Raw genomic sequence first — 14,177 nt, 5'->3', positions numbered from 1 at the left:
AACGGGGATAAAATATATCTATAATCATCCTCGATAAATGGGCTATCTAACACTGAAATAATTTTTCAAATCGGACCAGTAGTTCCTGAGATTAGCGCGTTCAAACAAACAAACTTTTCAGCTTTATAATACTCGCATTAGTATACTGGCGATCGCACGTGATTTACTCCGCGTAATATTTAGTTTATCACTAATCCCGCGGGAATGTTGGATTTTTCGGAAAATCATATTATAATCGGCTAAGCTATTTCAAAGCTTATCTCGGAAGAACGGACAGACAGAAAACAGACTAAAAAAAATTTCCTTAACCAAAGTTTTCATTTCAGGGATTTTTAAGGGGATAAAAAGTCTATAATAGTGCAGAAGCCGTTATTTTTTACAAGTTTCAGGACACCGCATTTTAACCTAGAATTAAAATATACATTATCTAATAATTACATGATATGGCTATACTTTTATAATATATTTTTTTATTTGAAATAATGACCATAGTTTGAATTATTAACGTTTATGTAGATACGAGACTTTTCCATCCTTTAGATAGACAAAGATCGGTAAACTTCACCCCATTTGGCCGTATTGAATTTTTAATAATGTCTTTATCATGAGTTAATAATAAAAAACATATTTTTAGTTTTAAGTTAATTTCTTTTGCATCATCAGTTAAAAACATTTTGAAATCGGAACGCAAAGATGACTTTTTTTATAATCTTTCGACAATTTTTACAAATACTTATATATATTATTCATTATAAAGCTGACCTGTGTTGTTGCTTATGTATGTCTACTATTAAGATATTAAAATGCTTATTGGAATTTAAGAGCGCTTTGAAAAATTGTTAGATTTCACAGTTGTAACGCGCTCTTAGATTTCACTTTTTGTTCAAAAACCTTCATCTGATATTTATGGTGGTCCTAAATATTGGATGGTGGTTCATTGTGCCGCTGCAATTGTATGTTTACCATATTAAAGGGGATATGGCATATAAAAAAAGAGTTCGTCGTAATTTTTACACTTCTGACATCCCATTACATTAACGTTTCTTTACTATTCATTCTGAGAGGAGACTTGAGCTCAGTAGTGAGCCGAATATGGGTTGAAATGGTGATGATGATAAATTTTTTGATTGCAAGTGTGGTAGTACTGTTTCGCGTGAATCCTTTCACAAAAACTTCACTACTACATAACTTACCTTGCTTACCTAACCTAACGGTATCTTACAACGGTAAATTTACGCTGGAGAAACGCTAATGTAAGAAACGGAAATGACTTATTCGCGTATGAATTTACTAAACACTTGTGTTTGCTTTTCATTACGTATTCGGAACGTGCATACGAGTAATTGTATTATACTAAAGAAGCATTGTTTTGTTTACAAACCGTAATTAACGGATGCAACTTTTGTATTTCATAATAGTTGTGTCGAGTGTATCTTCCGAATCTGTGCTTTTGTGTTACCATGTCCCCTAGTTTGTGTTCTGTGTGTGTCTGTGCTCAGATTGTGTTGTGTGTGCACAGTGAGCCCGCTCCGTCAGCCATGAGCGCACTGCATCATTTCGGAGCGGAGATGTTGCGCCTGTCACGCGGCTTGGAAGCTTCCGCTGCGGCTAAGCCGTCGTATAGAGGGTATACAATTGGCATTTATTTGTTCGCATCGAAATTTACCGCCTCCACAGATTTAGTAGCTTAAAGGTCGTACCTCATTAAAGCCACCCGGGACCCGACCCGCAACGCCTCGTCGCTATTTTTTTTTTATGTTGAGTAAGAGCCGATAGCTCCCTGCGGAACTACTACGGCGACACCGGGTTGGGTTGGGCGAGTGCAGAAGTATCGCCTGAGCGCAGAAGCATCTGCCCTCGTCGCTAGGCGTCCACTTGTAGTCGACACATGGACCACGGTTGGACGCTGCGTTGTCACCAGTGAACCTCGCGTGGTCAACGTATTTCCGAGTAGTCTCTAGTCGCGTTTGGCTATAGGTGTGCGTGTCACATCTACCTATCATCGAGTGGTCCACTCTGCACGTAGACACCTCGCGAGCGAGGCGATCCGATGATGGTACGGAGTTGATGTAGTGAGCGCATGCCCATACAAATCCATACGAAGAATACTAAGCGGTGCGGGTCGGGTACCGGGTGGCTCTAATGAGTTACGACCTTAATGTGTTCCATGTACTGCTTTTGTTGTTGTTACAATAACTAACATGAAATTAATAATATGGTTGCTGAATACTGTGAGCTATTTGAGAAGTTTCAATAACTCTACCGCAGCGACAACCTCTGGTTGAGGTACTAGTCCCCTCTTGTCTGTTAAAGCAATGTCATATATTCTTCAAGTAAAAGGACACCTATAAGCGTAAGAAAATGGCAAAATCACTTGAAAGTTGATGAGATTTTATGCTAACTGTAACTCATAATAATTTGTTCGAGAAAGTAAATACTTTTGCAAATTATATATCAGATAAAATTTTAATTATAAGAAAGTAATAAGTAAGAAATGACAAAATATAAAAATAATTTGAAGTAAAACCATAATTGATGAAAATCCTCTAAAAAAGGGCTATTCAATCTGTACAGGGCAATACCCTAAATGCTGCATTAAAATGCTTTACATTTCATTCATTTGTCTAGTTTATAGAAATCATTAATAGAATCTTACGAGTAGAAGACGCTTGATCAAAAACAATTAATAAGCACAATAAAATGTTATTTGATAAAACGATCAAAAATAAAACATTCATTCATATTTACCTACATGTATTCGTAATTCGGTAGATTTAACAGTTATTATTCTTGCAGGACAAATATATCAGAGCGTGGAGGGATGCTCACTCCAGGATCCTTGAGCGTCTCGTCAAGTTCACCGTCCTCCATGCTCCAAGACAAGCGACGACTGTCATCCGCAGGTGATCCAAATAATCCTATAAACAGACCTCGGAGTGCATCAGACGACGAAAGCAATGATGGCCTCTTAGCTCCTGTCACATTGACCACAAAGTCCAGAAGCTCTGAAGATGGGCTTCTGCTACCACCGCCATGCACTTGTCCTTATTTCGGGACAGATTCCACGCCCCCGAGGCGTCAAACAACAGAAGTGATAATTGTCCCTGGTGGAGACATCAATGGATGCAATGGGTATCCTCGAAACGGCATGAAAGGTGACGAGCCTTCCACTCCGTACTTCAGGAGATCCAGCCGCGGAGCGTCTTCCATGGTAACTTGGGAGGAAGCGCGAAGGTTTAGACGGGGTTCAAGTTTCGGTGGCGCAAGAACAACTCTTTCTACGCCAGTCAGAACTATCCGGAACCAAAGATCCATTAACAATCGACCTCAACCGCAACAAAATCCAACTCCTCAACGACAATTACCACGAACTCATCATTCGAGGAACTCGAGCGTCATATCAAGGAATTCCTCACGACACGGGAGAATTTTGCGTCTAGAACAAAAAGCGACGAAAGTACTCGGAGTAGTGTTCTTTACGTTTGTCGTTCTTTGGGCGCCATTTTTTATCCTCAACATGGTGCCGGCGGTGTGTCCTGAATGTGAGCGGAGGATTTCGAGTTGGGTGTTTGACTTTGTGCTGTGGTTAGGGTACGCGAGCTCGATGGTCAATCCCATATTCTATACGATATTCAATAAGGTGTTTAGACAGGCGTTCAAGAAGGTTCTGTCGTGTCAATACTGTAAGTCAGCGAGGTAGCCCGCACCCTGGGAGCGCGTCCGACCGACGTCTGACCCGGGGCTCGGGGCGCTCTCAGTGAATAGAAACATTCGATCTCAATTCGTATAAACTATAAAAAGCTTTAAATAAATAGGTACGCTTTTAGCTTAGCTATAGGTAAATCGTGGCTTCAAAAGACAAGGTATATTTTTTTAATCGCATATTAATAAGGATTCAGTTTCGATTTATGTTTTTATGTTTACGTTGTACGAAAAACTGTTTTGTCAAGCTTGGAAAAGTCTAGTCATTCACTGAGTCTTACTAGTCATTTTTTATGCACATCAAAGCCAAATACTCATTTAGCTACCAGAATCAAGAATTTACGTAAATAAAAAAGTTGATTGTCTCATCGAGATGAAGCTACTCACGAAAAATTAGCTTGTTAGTAATCAGCTGTACAAAATGTTCTTGGGATCCCTGACTAAAATGAAGGGTTATGATTATTGTGTAAGTAACAGTGTATATTTAATTATTTATTTTAAGCTATAGCTTGTAATTTTTATTTATCAGCCAATATTGATGAGTTAGGCAGTTATCCGGATGACTGATTGCGGCTACAATATCAATATACGGGTTGTTTACGTTCAAAACCTGTGGGGTCTGAAAACTTTCCGTGGTTACGTTATATTCCATACTGACCTTTAAACAAGAACTCGTATCTTGCTCAAAGGTCAAAGTTAACAATTTAACTTTACGAGTAAAATATAAAGTTAAACATATAACAATTTATCTGTTTAACTTTGTATTTGAAATTTATATAAATTCTATAAAATTAATCGTGGTAGATATAATTAATTTGTGTATATTTGAGCTCTGTAGTGATGAGGACATCTTAATACTATGTATATTGAATTTCATAAATTTACTTTAAAAACACTCACGTGCAAAATTCATTTAGATTAATCTAGTCGTCTAAACTATTATTGTGAACAGGTAACACTAACTAACTAACTAACAGGTAACTCTGCACCTGACGATAACATAACAGCCGACAATGCTTTCCAGGCAATACAATCACAAGCTACACAGCCGGCGAACACGAGGTCCCGGATATCTGACGTCATGCGGACGTGGGTTGGGTTTAACCCACGATCTCGAGGGCGCCCAGACTTGTACACTCAGGACAAAACACCCTTTCAGAAAGGCCCTCTAAACCGAGGTCCGAATCTCAGAGGACCCCCTTAGAGAGTCGTTCTGCCTACATATTCTGTTTCTGCCTCGCCCATCAGGCGATGCTTCTGGGCTCACCCAAAACCTCTGGTGACACTGCTAAGGTTCCATTAAGGACCCTACAGCACTTACACGATCAAGAAAAGAAAAGTGGAGTTTACTTTTTCAGTTCGACTGTCTAAATAGGTGTACGTTGCACATTGTTGTTCGTCTCAATACTTACGCCTGAAAAGTGAAAGGTGCGCAGAATAGGTTGCGCACAAAAGTGTGCGCTGTCGTTCGTTCGTTAAATTATACTGCCCATATTTTTTTCATACCGGGGGCTATATATTATGAAAAATCGATTCTTAAGGAGTTAGTATGTTAATATTTACTTTAAGCCAGCTATGATGATCCACAAATGAATTTAGCGGTTATGAACTTAAGCAAAGATAGTTGTAAAAGTAATTGAGGGATTCCACTACCAAACTCAAATGTGTATTTCGCAACTACTTTAAAGTTTCCCAAAGTTATGTTTATTCCACGCGAACTGTTTTAGTAACCGTTATGTAAAGTTCATTATTGCGTGGGATTAAATTTACATAAATAATATTTAAGTTTGGATATTAATTATAATGAGGGATCGCAACTACACCAAAATAACCACGAGGCAAATCAGTCAAGTAATAAAACCAAGCATTAATTATTAATTTCTTATAAAATTTATGAAATAATAAATTCATTCTTGTTTTTTTTTCCTTTCTAATAACAAGCTTTTGTCAGGCTCTAATAATTACAAGCTATTTCCTACATTTTAACAAAATTATTTTCTTTTGTTTTTCATAATGAAAATAGTATGCTTTGTTTTTATTATGTATTATTTTTTTTCTGTGTAAAATGTAATGAGAATTAAAGCTCGCTGCATACGTAGCGTTTTTATCTCGGACGGGACGGGTTTTTTATCTCTTACAAAATACAAACTATAAATACGTCTTGAGGCGGCGACAAGACGTTGTGTTATTACAACATAAATATAAACTGGGACTCTAGCCATGTTGACTTTCTACGATCGAACATAAAAATGTATGGGAGTCAAAGTTTGATTTCGATCTGTCACGTAATCGACGCTAACGATTAGAAGTCGTAGCCATATTAACCACGATATCTATTCGTTCATCGAAATTCCTAGTACAAATATAAATTGTAGTAGCCAAATTCAAATTTATTGCGCTTACGATTCATAGTAGAAGCAAATTGACAATACGTAGACCACAGACAATTGAATATGTTTTTTCTCTTTACGTGACGTGATTGACGTGAATCAAAGCGTTTAAAATCATCGTTATAGTTTAGATTACAAGCATTTTACCTTGACTAAGGCCCTAGTATAGATTTCATTTACGTTTAATAAAAACGACGGAGAAAGTTGTTCTCAATGCTAATCGTAAAGCAACTATTTGACAAGTTTTCTAATCTTCAGCCAGTTTCGAGAGCCCAGCGAATGATCATTGAGTCTATGTACCGTAATTATGTCGTTGGTTATTACATAACTACCATCGACGTCTTTAGCCCGCCCCGTATGCAGTGACCTTTATACATTGAATTATCGAAGTGGTTTTAGGCTGTTTATCAAAATAGGCTGACAAATATAAAAGTATTTTAATAAGTTAGGTATAACAATTATGTAAATATTAAAATAGTCTTATTGTACAAAACCTATGAGTCGCGATGAATTATGAATGCATAATTATTTTATACTACAATATGTGTACATTACTATTATATATAGGTAAATTGATTGAATAAAATACTTGTTGTTGAATAAATAATTGAAAAATAATATTTATTAAAAAATGTAAATAAAGTATTAGTAGTGTCTAGTTATCTATATTTTTTATGTTAAAATAGCTCACCTAGGTAGCTCACCTAATTTGAAAGTAAGTCAGTGTCAATGCAGAGATAACCGCATTACAGTCCAGCCACTCAGACATTGACAGGTGTCAGAATCGCAATTTCTGAGCGACCTGACTCTAGTAAGGCCATAATCCTATTATTAGGTCGTGAATTTGATCCAAGATGTAAATCAAACACAGGATCTGCTGGGCTTATGCACCATATTTGTTTTTATTTTAATCACACCGCAACACACACACGTGAATGTAATAACGCAGTAAAAATATTTATTATTATTATTTTATTTTATATTCTTTACATGTTAGCCCTTGACTACAATCCCACCTGATGGTAAGTGATGATGCAATCTAAGATGGAAGTGGGCTAATTTGTTAGGAGTTTTTTACACGACATCGTACCGGAACGCTAAATCGCTTGGCGGTACGTCTTTGCCGGTAGGGTGGTAACTAGCCACGGCCAAAACCTTCCACCAGCCACATAAAATATTTTGTTAAAATTAGTTAATTTTTAACAAATACATATAAAAGAATTGTAAAAAAAATTGTTTCGTTTCTAGTTTTTGTAACATGGCTAAGATTGTGTCTGTAAATAAATCTTGTAAATAGAAATGATATAATATTATAATGAATGTGTAAAAATGACATTATTTATGAATATTCGATTGAATAAAGCTATTTGATCGTAGTAATATCTGGTTTTATTTTCTCTTATTATTTCGAAAACAAAGCAATATCGTACTAATAATATAAACGCGACAGTTTGTATGGATGTTTGTTACTCTTTAACGCCGCTACTATTGAAGCGATTTCACTGAAATTTGGAATGGAAATAGATTTTTTTCTGGATTAACACAGGGTACCCCGGTTTTTATCCCAATTTGCGAAAACTGATGACTTTGATGATATGAATGTTTATTGCTCTTTCACGCCTCAGCTACTGAACCGAATTTGCTGAAATTTGGAATATAGATATACTATAGCCTGGATTAGTACATAGGCTATTTTTTATCCCGGAAAAATCCATGTTTCCCGAGGGATTTGTGAAAAACTGAATTACACGCGGACGAAGTCGCGGCCGTCCGCTAGAAATATTATAAAGGTTTGTTTCATCATATCAGCCTATGGACGTCCACTGCAGGACATAGGCCTTTTGTAGGGTCTTCCAAACATCACGATACTGAGCCACCTGCATCCAGCGAATCCCTGCGACTCGCTTGATGTCGTCAGTCCACCTGGTGGGGGGTCAGCCAAAACTGCGCTTACTAGTGCGGGGTCGCCATTCCAGCACAAAGGTTTGTTTAAACTAATATTATTGAGGTAAAGTTTGTGAGGTTATAGAGGGTAAGCTCTGAATGTACTGAACCGATTTTGGAAATTACTTTAACAATAGTAAGCTACGTTATTTGTGAGTGACATAGACTAAACTTTATCCTCATTATCCCATGGGAACTACGCGAGTGTAACGGCGGGCGTCTGCCAATAAGACTTAATGATGCAACAAAGGCTTCATCATTAACAACCCATATTCAACTCACTGTTGAGCACGAGTCTCCTTTCAGATTTCAGGTTGGCACAAAGGCTCCTTACACTAAGTCAATCACGGTCAACAAGACTGAGATGACAAGAGTCAACTGCGCCAGTTACGGAATTATCATTAACAACCTGTTACTAGCTTTATAGGAGAAGGGATCTGGAGCTTAGGCCCACCACGCTGGTGTTACGTGGATGGCAGGCATAAGGTGATAATCTTTTGAATATCTAATGTTATTGTTAATGATCAAAACTACACTCCGAGGCATGAATATACACCAACACAAAGATAAAAAATTCTCTAAAGATAGAATACAGCAACTGTGAGATGGATTATTTTATTAAATCCGAAATCTCCGATCGTGCCACAACCCTGCAGTGTTTAGTTTAATAAAAATTAGCCTATTTGTTACTCATATTACTCAATATTCCGAGATAGCCCAGTGGATATGACCTCTGCCTTCGAATCTGGAGGGCGTAGTTTCGAATTCAGTCCGGGGCATGAACCTTCAACTTTTCAGTTGTGTGCAATTTAAGAAATTGAATATTACGTGTCTTAAACGGTGAAAGAAAACATCGTGAAGAAACCTGCATACCAGAGAATTTTCGCACGCCGCGCTGGCCCAATCCGCATTGGGCCAGCGTGGCCTATTGGCCTAACCCCTCTTATTCTGAGAGGAGACTCGAGCTCAGCAGTGAGCCGAATACGGGTTGATGATGAATTACTCAATATTCAGACTATAATCTATTTCTGACTTAAATTTCACTCAGATCTGCTAAGCCGTTTTAATGATTTATTAAAAAACATCTCTCCATATATCCATCCACCCAAAATTTCGCAATTATAATATTTGTTTGATATTCACGCAAACATTTGCGGATGACGAATGTCCGCTAGTCAAAGGAATTAATGAAAAAATCTTTTAACGTCAAAAACAAAGTAACCCGACATTTACTGAGCCAAAACATCTTTTAGATGACTTAAATCTTAAGCATTTCACACCCGTGAAAGAAAAATATTTTCTCAAAGTAATAATAATCCTTAAAAGAAGTTATTCCTTTGACCGTTGAAAGTTATCTGGAATGAAATATTTATAAACTGAGGCTTCAAGTAAGATTCTTAGGATACTTGATCTTATTTACTTCCTGTATATAAAATGCCTCGTTGGTCCAGTGGTTAACCTATGTAGCTTCGGATCACGAGGTTCTGGGTTCGAGTATTCGATAGGACGGTCGGATACGAAGTACAGAGGGTTTATATCTTGAATATTTTTAGTAAAGATGAAGTACCGGTGGTAGAGTTTCTAAAAATAATTAATGCATGTGATTATGATATAAGCTTAGACATTGAAATAAACGAATTTTTGATAACGATTTTTAATTTTGAAAAATTCTCAGTCCGAAGCTAGAAGATTGGTGTTGTACCATACTTTAGATACGAATATTTTAGCGTTCCATGGATTCACCATGCGGGTGCCAGGTGCGCGTGGTAGAGATAAAACAACCGAACAGAGTCCTGGACTTGTGACCTAAGGATGTAGGGTTAAGGAATTCCTTGACAATCGATTAACACTCCTCCGCTCGTGTTGTTCTCCCTGCCTAGCCAAATTTGGTAAAATCCTATTATAGCAGCATTGGATACCCGTTCTAATATAGAACTCGCTGCAGTTCCAGAGAGGCGGGTAATACTCTCGAACCTACTCCTACGGTATACAGACTAACTACATAGCCATTTTTAGTTAGTTCATTTGTTAGGTCATAATATTTATTCACATTTATACTGTGGTCCTTCGGAATGTTAGTCTTCCAAGGCACAGTAAGCTCAACTAGTACTTACAAAATCTCCTAGCAGAGTCCTGGACTTGTGACTACAGGATGTAGGGTTAAGGAATTCCTTGACGATCGATCAACAGTCCCCTCCTACGCTCGTGTAATGGTAATGTAAGTAAGTATGTACCTAAATTATACGTAATCCTCTTTGTTTTAAATAAATTACGTAATATTATATACATAGCTATAATAGGTATAGGGTCTTAGAAGCGCGCGTAATCCTTTCACCACGAATTCGGGTAAGCTTCACCTTAATCAACTATGTCCCTTCAAAGATTTCAATTATATACAAGGGACAGCTTTAGCACTCAGACGAAAAATTATATCAAAGGATAAAGCTATAAGATGTATTACGTAAATCCGCTATAGGCTAGACATACTGTGCCTATATTAGCGTACATATTTATAAATACGAGGTAGGTGCCTTTTTAGCTTTTTTTCCCAAAATATCTCAGTTAAATATGTACCTACTTAATGAGTCTGGCAGTTTGGAAGTTGCTGGTGTTGAGGGCTTACATTATACACTTCGTGCCTAAGAGATAACATATTATTGTAATTTGATTTTAACCCACCATGCCACATTGAAGCAGGTGAGCTGTTTGTTGCGTACTTACTCCATATCCCTTGAACTAATATACGGAGCGATGCCTAGTCCTACAGAAGCTAATAAAGAAACTGATGTCATGATGAGCTTCGTTTTTGGCTCACAATGATTAAATATAAGTCCATTACGGTGGAATTATGCAAAACGCCCAAAGGTGTGGTCAATTAATACTGCGCAAACCAGCGCGGGTCGCCATTCTAGCACTTTGGACTCCCAAATTTATAATTTAATGTGGCTACTTAATCAAGGTGAGTTACACAGTGATGCTGCTTTGCCTTATTAATAATCGACGAAACGTAAATCGTACGTCGCTAACTATGGGCCTCATATGAAGGCTCAGAGTCACACAGCGGGTGATGAAACGAGCTATGTTAGGAGTATCCTTTTTGCAGACGACACCACCATATTAATCAAATGTAAACAACATCAAAATATTGAATGTGAATTAAAAGGTGCAATAACAGACGTGGTGGAATATCTTAAAAATAATAATTTAAATGTTAACATGGGCAAGACCAGTATAATGCGATTTCAAACCTATAAATCTCAACCACAAAAAATTGATATACAACTAAATGATACGCGCATTCAGGAGGTAGATGAAAATAAATTTCTGGGAATTACAATAGATAAGTATTGTAATTGGAAGGCTCATATTCAACAACTCATTTCTAAAATTGACAAATATGTATATGCATTAAGGCGCATAAGGCAAGTTGTATCTGTGGATGCAGCAATTCTAGCTTTCTTTATTAAGATATGGATTGATACTTTGGGGTAATTCAACTGAAGCGCATCTAGCATTTAAGGCACAGAAACGTTGCATTAGGGCCATATGTAATGCTGATTGGACGGATAGCTGCAAGCCTTTGTTTAAGAAGCTAAAAATTCTACCACTTCCATGTTTGTACATATTTGAAATCTGCATTTTAATAAGAAAGAATCCAGAATATTTCAAGTTTAAATCAGAATTGAACCCAGAGTCAAGGCTCAAAAATAAATTATGTGTACCCTATACGTATTTATAATAAGTTGCCATCGCACAGTTATAACATGTCATTTTCTTCTTTTAAAAAATTGTAAATGCAACAATAAATGTTTTTCTCATAAATTATTGACTGTTTAAATTTTTATTTTTGACATTAATTTTTAATTTTCGACTTCATTTTTAAATTATATGACATCGATTGATTTAATGTTGCATTACACCTGACATAGCATTTATATAGAAATAGTTTAATGGATTCTGATAGTATATTAATTATGTTCTTATTTAAACAAAATTGAAACTAGATAGTATTTATGTGATGTTAAGAATGATAGATATTTTTATTTGATGTCAATTTATGCTACTTGTACTTGTATTTTTTTTTTTATTTGCTAAAACCGTGTTCACCGATTCAATATTTAATTATTGGAATGATTAGTTAGTATAATATTACTTTTAATATTCATACACCTGTCAAGGTAGAAAGTATGTATGTCTAGCTTGTTCTTTAAACCTTCTGTACTTTCTTATGAATAAATGAATTATTATTATTATTATTATTATTATCTCTGCGTGATCGAAAGAGAAATGAGGAGATCCGCAGAAGAACCAAAGACAAAGACATAGCTCAACGAGTTGCGAAGCTGAAGTGGCAATGGGCCAATGGACGTTGGGGTTCAAAAATGCTGGAATGCCGACCCAGCACTAGTAAGCGCGGTGTTGGTCGACCCCCCACCAGGTGGACTGACGACATCAAGCGAGTCGCAGGGATTCGCTGGATGCAGGAGGCTCAGTATCGTGATGTTTGGAAGATAAAAGGCCTATGTCCTGCAGTCGACGTTCTTCGGCTGATATGATGATTATGAAACGTAAATGCAAACTAAATCCAACGATCAACAATTTCCTAAATAAATATCCCGGTCTTGTTTATATATATCAGATAATAAACTTTCACTCATATATTATCGGAATTTAACCAGTGCTCTCAATGCCGAGTTTTCAATTAAAAGTGAATATTTCGTCCCTCGTGCTCAAAATTTCCCGTTCATTTTAATGAAAACGATGCAAACGACCATTTCCCGGAGCCGGTAATTGAATTACGTTCTTTATGTCATCATTTTTGGTGCTACCTACTAATTTTGTGAGACAATTTTTTCGGAAACAAGGTAACGGAGATTTAGTAACCGTTTTCAGTTACCTAACTGGTACACAAGGACATGCTCGAGACCGTAGTGTTAGAAAGTCCATCCAAGAGACCTGTTTGATCCTGATAGCCGGAAGACGAGTATTGTTTCAACAAGGTCAAACACCCTAAAAATCTTATTGAAATGGTTAAAAAAAAAACATTATTAATTATGTTCAAGTATCAAATGTAATGTTAATACTTTATAGATAATTACACTGATTAATTTGTAAACTCTCATCATTATCAACCCACATTCGGCTCACTGTTGAGCTCGAGTGAGAGGCGTTAGGCCAATAGTCCACCACGCTGGCCCAATGCAGATTGGCAGACTTCACACACGCAGAGAATTGTGAAAATTAGGTATGCATGTTTCCTCACGATGTTTTCCTTCACCGTTTGAGACACGTGATATTTAATTTCTTAAAATGCACACAACTGAAAAGTTAGAGGTGCATGCCTCGGACCGGATTCGAACCCACACCCTCCTGAATCGGAGGCAGAGGTCATATCCACTGGGCTACCACGGCTCTTTTTTGTCGTAAAGTATATTAGATTTTTTGTTTACAATTTAATTTAAATAACATTGGTCTATGATCTCGTATATAAGATGGCCCTCACTGACCTCTATACGGGATGAAATGTTTATTTTATATTAAAAATATATCAATAATATATTGCCAATAGGTTGTCTAATTTCATAGTGGTAAACAAAATCTCATTCTGTACATTTCAATAGAACTTATAAATTGAGCCAATAAACAATATATATCAAGTACTTTTATAGGAAAAATAGAGTGCAATATTACAAAACGTCTGCAAACATTTAATCAATAAATAACAAAAATTGAATACCGTTATAGTGGAAAGCGTTTGTATAGAGATTGAAGAGATCCGCTACTTACCGGATAGTAGAAACCAATTTAGTTGCAATTCTCGGTTGGATTTCTTGTATTGTTGAGCGCCGGAAGGCTTGGGAGCGGGCTATGATTGTATTAAGCTGTACCTACTCGACGGATGTTCTCGCAACTTTCTTCAATTAAAAGTATTGCATTTTGATATTACTTTCTACATAGTTCTTGAAGAAATGGAGTATACCTACACGTGTAACTAAAGCGGTTTTAACTAAATAGTCAGTCAAGTGTAATTTTTTTTATCGAATATCGCTTTACAGCCGTGCAGTAGAGTAAAATAAAAGGCGCTCATAGCAGCGATAGCTAACATGGCGGCGGCGATAGCTTCACTTACTTCTACTTGCA

At 36.8% G+C, this 14,177-nt stretch overlaps 1 protein-coding gene across 2 annotated transcripts in view; it reads left to right on the top strand.

Moving 5' to 3' along the window:
• The window catches only part of LOC112058447 (5-hydroxytryptamine receptor 2A), a 112,761-nt gene extending 105,331 nt beyond the window's left edge, over nucleotides 1-7,430 (top strand). The window contains exons 7-8 of one of the 2 annotated variants that reach the window (XM_024099295.2): nucleotides 1,520-1,627; nucleotides 2,797-7,430. In XM_024099295.2, the coding sequence (XP_023955063.2) occupies nucleotides 1,520-1,627; nucleotides 2,797-3,700 (1,012 nt within the window). In that variant the 3' untranslated portion in view covers nucleotides 3,701-7,430. The remainder of the gene's footprint in view (nucleotides 1-1,519; nucleotides 1,628-2,796) is intronic. The other variant, XM_024099304.2, reaches the window with a different exon arrangement.
• The last annotated feature ends 6,747 nt before the right edge of the window (nucleotides 7,431-14,177 follow it).

This window comes from Bicyclus anynana, chromosome 4 (genome assembly GCF_947172395.1).
Source record: "Bicyclus anynana chromosome 4, ilBicAnyn1.1, whole genome shotgun sequence".
NCBI lineage: Eukaryota > Metazoa > Arthropoda > Insecta > Lepidoptera > Nymphalidae > Bicyclus > Bicyclus anynana.
Note: the sequence above shows the minus strand (reverse complement) of the source record. Positions and strands in the feature narration are given on the sequence as shown.